Source organism: Procambarus clarkii, chromosome 10 (genome assembly GCF_040958095.1).
Source record: "Procambarus clarkii isolate CNS0578487 chromosome 10, FALCON_Pclarkii_2.0, whole genome shotgun sequence".
Taxonomy (NCBI): domain Eukaryota; kingdom Metazoa; phylum Arthropoda; class Malacostraca; order Decapoda; family Cambaridae; genus Procambarus; species Procambarus clarkii.
The window spans coordinates 53,096,386-53,102,874 of record NC_091159.1 but is presented as its reverse complement, the minus strand read 5'-3'; the positions used below and the strand labels follow the sequence as shown (position 1 = coordinate 53,102,874).

Below are 6,489 nucleotides of genomic sequence, written 5' to 3'. Positions count from 1 at the left end.
AATATTTTATATTTTATTTTTAAGACAACTGTATTAACGTCATTAATATTTTATCATAATACATACTAGTAAAAAGTGTTGAATGTAATGAAGCATCTTTCTGGAGGAGCCTTGGTGTCTCCATAATGCCTTCTTGCAGAGATTGCTCCATGCTAACAGGTCACATCAGTCACACAAGTTCTGTTTGGCCTACCAAGAACCAGAACCTGCCCCCTTTACAGAAGTGCAGGGAGTGACTGACAATCCACCATCCCACCGGAAAAAGCTTCCAGAAATTCATCAAAGCTTCTCGGACAACTGGAGGGTTCACAAAACGAAGCCTCAAAACTGCTGAACAACTCTGCAAATGATTCACACAGAACAAGGGATTTAATTAAACTAGCTCAAAATTCACTAGTACTGATTACCACCAACCCTGGGCGGCTTGGTGAGCACTGGTCACGAAGCTCCAACCCAGAGACCAGGCACCAGCGCCATGGCATTGAACCCCAAAAATTTTAAGGCGAAGCCAGCAAAACAAGATCCAAGGAAGGGTGGGCTGTGCTCAAACCTACTGGTCCCAGATGCAGCATAATGTGCAGAACCAGAGAAACTGATACAATCCTCAGAGCCAAACCTTGCCCTGAAAAAGACAGTGCAGGCAAAGTTCAAGTTCCCACACAACTGCTCAACCAGCTGAGAAGTCACCCGGGGACCAATTGAACACCAGAAGGTGACAAAGCTACAAGTTGAACAAAACTGCCGGAGGCAGGAAAGAGACGCCAACCAAGAATCCCAAATAAGTTCCAGCCAAATCCCAACCTGGGACTATCTCCAGTTCACCAGGAGATAACCTAAAATCTGGTGAGCTGGTAAAAAACTAGATCTCTGGCCAGTTGACATGTGGATTAACTGGGGGCTCCCACCAGCTAGTCATCGTGGTAGGCCAACACACAAACCTCTAACATATACAGCCAGGCCACAGTGACCTGCACCAGCCTGGTAATCACATGGTGGGAGAGGGTGGCAGAATCAAGCCAAAGGAAAGAATCCTGAAGCAGCTAAGCCTAACACCTCACAACAAAACCTAGCCAGACCCTGAACCTGTGATGTAGATTGATGTGCCAATAAGCATCCCAAAGGGCCAGGGACACATTCAAGCTTCAGTCAGGACAGGCTAACTTGAACCAAAGTGGTCATGTGGAAGGTTGGACAGGGAATGAAGGTCAGAACTGAGAGCTTGACATACACCATTTATGTCAAGCCAATCCTAGAGTGTGTGCCTATAGTGTGGAGCCTATGTCTAGCACAAGATGAAGTTGGAGAAGTTTCAAAGGTATGCCACCAGACTTGTCCCAGAACTACAAGATATGAGTCATGAGGAAAGAACACATGAATAAAAACTCACTTCCCTGGAAGACAGAAGAGTTAAGGAGACATGATTACCATATACAATATTCTCAGAGGAATTGATATGGTAGAAGACAGACTATTTAGAAAAGGTGGTAATTGCACAAGGGAGCACAGATGAAAAATGAATACTCAAATGAGCCACAGAGACATTAGAAAGAATTTGATCAGTGTCAGTAGTTAACCAATCAAATGCATTAGGAAGTGATGTGGTGGAAGCAGACTCCATACAGTTTCAAATTTACATATGATATAGTCCAATAGGAACCGGTACACAAATTAATCGACAGACAAGAGGAAGGACCAAAGAGCCAGAGCTCAACCCCTACCAGCACAATTAGGCAGGTACAGAGCCCATGCACACACCACAGCCACTAACTTTATTAAACTTGAATTTCACACACCATAAACACAAAATTTGTAAGAAAATAGATTTAAGAACACAACATTGAACAACTGTGGTGGCAGCATTGGTAATATATATTTTGAGTCCAATGAGTGGGGCATCACACAGGGTTGTGGATATCCTGGGTCTTCACTAGAGACAGAGTGGTGTGCTCCACCTGGTGGCAGTCCTCACACTTCCCATTATCACGATATCTTCTATCTTCTATCTTTTTTTTCTCGATTTCATCTTTGCTACACATAACTGAAACAGACTCGAGATTACTTATGTAATTAAACAAAACAGCGTTGAATGTAATGAAATGCCATTTTCTGGGTGAGCCCCGGATGCTCCCTGAAGCTATCTGAACTGATATGTGCTATATTAGTTTAGGGTCATCAGTTACAGGAGTTCTTATGCCTACCGGGGACCACAAGCCAGAACCTGGTCCCCTCAGAGAGGTGCAGGGAGCAATGGCCTATGAGCACTTTACATTTAAAGTACGTCATAATTGCCATTGACCAGGAAAGGACCCAGAAAGGTAAGGTGAATCAAATGGACCACTGTCTGGTTAACCTGTCCAGTCTACATCCCAAAAGATTAAATAACACCCCTAGAAAGTTTCTAGGGGAGTTAGTGCTAGATGACTTTCTCGGAGAAACCAAGCAAGCAACCCTTCATGTAATTAGCACTTCCGCTTGTTAGCGCTACCCCCTTAGGGGCGAGGTGAGTGCCGGCAGCCCACCACTATACTACCAAACGAACAGAACCCTTAGAGTTGGTGGAAAGTATGAAGCTCCCCAACCCGACCCCCCAGAGGCCAAGGCAAACAAAAAAATTCCTAACCAAAGGGGCCACAAAAAAGCGGGGAGAAAAGAAAAACATGGTCAAAAGACCAAGAAGGTTCAGGCGGTGCAGGAGCAGGCTGGAGGTGAAAAAATGCATGTGAAAGCTTGTAGAATGGAGTGGAAGCAACATCCACCCTGAACGCATGCTGAAACGGCTCTGCCAACACCGAGCAATAAGAAGCGACAGTATTAGGCATGAGATGCCAATCCAGAAAAAGCCAAGAGAGAAAGGATAAAGCAACCTGGTCCAAAATCGATGAAAACCTTCAAAGAGAAAGAAAGTGACAAAGACCTCCAAGAAACTTAATACTGTCGCTGGGAAGAAAACTGTAGGTGAGAACACCATCAAAGAAGCCACCCGATCACCATATAAATTGCAGTATACATGCGTTTGGCAGACCAGATGCGTAGTGCAAAGCAGTAAGGTGAACCAGCGAGGTACCTCACTAGCCCGACCTGCTGAAAGAGCAGAGCCACGGAAAAACCACCCGGGTTTGGACACTGAGCAAGCAGCGTCTGAAACCAAGGATGGGCCAGCCACCATGGAGCCAGAAGAACCACTCGGCCCAGATATGAATCCAGTCGACCCAGAACCCGGAGCAACAGCTAGACCGGGTGGAAGAGGGACAGGAACCCCCACCTTGCCTGGTCCTGCCAAAAAGCGTCTACTGCAAGAGCCTCGCAGTCAGGGAAGGTCCACCTATGCAAAGAGGTCCACCACCTATGTCCAACAAGCCAAAGGAAGAAGGTGGAGTCGACCATCCACTCCGTGGAAACAGGAATGAATCATGACAGGCTGTCTGCTAGGATGATGGACACACCCGGAATGTGAACGGTGCAGAGCTAAGCCCCGAGAATTCGGCAGAAGAGCTGTACGAAGCTACCAGCCCCAAAGCCATGAACAGAGGAGACCCATGGATGAGACAATGAATCATGGGGAACAGTCCGAATGGAGCCAGATCACTGAGCCCTGAGGAAGCTGGATCTGTTGCAGCATTTTCCACACAGCCGCAAATACCTGCACCAGTGCTATGAGCTCGAAGGAATGACGGCACCCAATGCCCCTGGCTGGTCACAAATCCCCAACTGATTTGCCCAATCCCCAACGACAAGGTGTCCGTGAACACATCGAGCGAGGGGGAGAGGAAGATGGCATGGCACCGAACCCAAAAAACCCAAAGAGGAAGCCGGAGATGCAGCAACCGATGGAAGTACACCGGAAAACTAATCCAGCGATCACGAGCAGTGAAAGAAGCTGCTCCAAAGATACCAGAACAGCCTCCAAAGCCAAATCCAGCCCTGTGGATAAACCAGCAGGGCAAAGTTCAGGCTCCCACACAGCTGCTAGAGCAACTGCCGAGGGACCCAGGTCCCCCACAGAAACAGCTGAAGGCGGGACCGCAACATGAGCCAAGCCACAGGAGGGAGAGAAACAGATGCAGTCCGAGAACCCCACACTTGGCCCAGCCAAGCCTGAACCTGGGACAGAACCAGCTGGGACTTCCACCAAGTTACCAGGAACCCGAATCTGGCAAACTGGGAAAAAACCAGAACCTAGGCAAGCAGACTGGCAGGGAGCCCACACCAACCAGTCATTGAGGCAGGCTGCCAGCCAGAAAGATACCAAAACCTCGATCTGCACCCGATTAATGTAAGAGGAACCGAACTCAAACAAAACTTGATCCATCACAGGTCTCCCAGGAGGTAAACCAGGTCTCGCAGGTGGTACACGCAAAGGGCCTCCCAAACCTCTGCAAGGGGAAGCCGAGAGGAAGAAAACCTTATAAAAACGTATCCGAGGAGCCTTAAGGCACCCGGGGCAGAGCCCGCTTCAATGCCCACCACCCCCTGAAGAAAAGGCTGCATCCAGGGGAATGCTTCCAAGAAGGGCGTCTGCTTTTCTCGGGTCGAGCCCGAGAAAATCGGGCTCGACCACCTCAGCGCCTGAATTGGAAGGGGCAACCCCAAAGCCACCAGAGCCTCGTCCGGAGCTAAACCCCGAAACCCTCAGACATTTGGGAGCCGGAAGCAAGGAAGGAACGAGCAAAGCGTACCATGCCCATCTGGGAAGGAACCAAGGTTGAAGCAACCAACGCCCTCAAATCCTGGTCTCTAAAACCCAAGCGGGGCAGCTCCGGGGCCTCCAACCGAGCAACCATCCTGACTCGTTGTAGTAAGGAGAATTAAGTATGCAACACAGCCACTGTCTAATTCTTGAGATCAACAGACAAGGAATGAGGAAAATGAAGAACAAGCTGGGAACAAGGCCCGCGAAACTCTGGGTCGGTGGTGTCCCCGACCCAACAAGCAGCGTGACGGAGGCAGTACGGACGATTGTTTTGAGGCAGAGGCAACAAACAACCTTCGACTTCTCACAAAATCGGAAGTAGGCATTGTATATCCGAGCCCACAGGAGGGTTTCCAGGGCCCATAGGGTGAATTAAAGCTACGGAAAGCCCAGGCACTGGGGCCCAGCTAAGAACTCCTGTGACTGATGACCCCCAAACTAACACAGCACACATCAGTTTGGATAGTTTCAGGTTGCCAACGGGGCTCCCTACAGAAAATAAGTTTATCATGCATACACAGTAATACAAATATCTATTAATAAAAACTAAATCCTATTTTTCTTTGATAAATACAACACAGTATAAATACACTGACAGGTTAAACAACAGTCAAGTATGGTTGTACTGAATTAATCATACTAACGGTAGCTTCTAAGCATGGTGGTGGCCCCACCTTCATTGGTAGTGCCAACTACCTGCAGTGGCTCGCCTGCAGAGACAACAATGTATATAACATTAATGCTTATAATGAAAATATCAATAGTTGAGGTCATATTCAATGACTTCCTATGGTACACAAAATATAAAGTAATTACAAGTTGCTTTACTATAACATTTTTTAGGACTAAATGTATCAAATTGCACAATACTGTTTTATAAACATGAAACAAAAGTAAATGTTTGTATATATTGAACATACTTATATACATGCTGGTTGAGGTTGAGTCCTTGTATATTTATGCATTTATCAAATATTAATTTTCAAGAGTAATAAACTTTGTGTTGCCTAAGGTTTCTACTGTATATCAATACTTGAGAATTTTACCTTATATGACCAAAATGTTTAATGGTGCTGGTTAAACAAAAAATGGTAGCAAAATAGAAACTTATATTTTATATAAATTTGTCTATTAATTCATTGTAGCAGTTATTTAAAGGTGTTATTTAATGCCTTTATCTATTGTTTAATACACACACTTAACTTTTATTAGAAACTAATCTTCTCTTAACATTTGTCAAAAAACTGCATAAACATATTTTGTTTAGTAATACGAAGATATTAGCAATAAAAACTTAGAAACAGTAGTTGATAATACGTACATTATAGATGTAGAAGGGAAGACAGAAGTTGTTACCCAGGCATGACATCACACAAATTACCATAATACAAGTACACTACACCACATGAAAAGGAATTGATAATTCACATTTTTTATAACAAGAATACCCATGAATTATATGGACCTTAGAGCTGTATAGTATGTGCAGAAATGTAAGCTCCCAATTCTAAGCTACAGGGAGAATTCTAGGCATACAGTACTTAAATTCTTCTAAAAAATGCTCGGACCTCAATTCCAAGTCGCACCAAGAAGTTCAGCCATCCCTTTAAATCCTCGTATGAAAATCATATTCACATTTAATATTCCAGTTCTTAATACAAGCTTTTATGGTTTAATTACATCTCCTTATAAATTATTATCTGCAACTTTTACCCGACTAATTACTGTACCTAGGTTTAGTTACAGGACGAGAACTACGCTCGCGCAGGATATATACTTTTCTCTGGAGGCATGGTTAG

The 6,489-nt window shown here is 45.2% G+C and overlaps 1 protein-coding gene across 1 annotated transcript in view; it reads right to left on the bottom strand.

Annotated features, from left to right (window-relative positions):
• LOC123775015 (protein SLC31A2) overlaps positions 1-6,489 on the bottom strand; it is a 35,486-nt gene continuing 28,997 nt past the window's right edge. Inside the window, exons 5-6 of the mRNA XM_045769811.2 lie at positions 5,335-5,400; positions 1-2,038 (exon numbers count right to left, since the gene is read on the bottom strand). Of these exons, the coding sequence (XP_045625767.1) occupies positions 1,896-2,038; positions 5,335-5,400 (209 nt within the window). The 3' untranslated portion in view covers positions 1-1,895. The remainder of the gene's footprint in view (positions 2,039-5,334; positions 5,401-6,489) is intronic.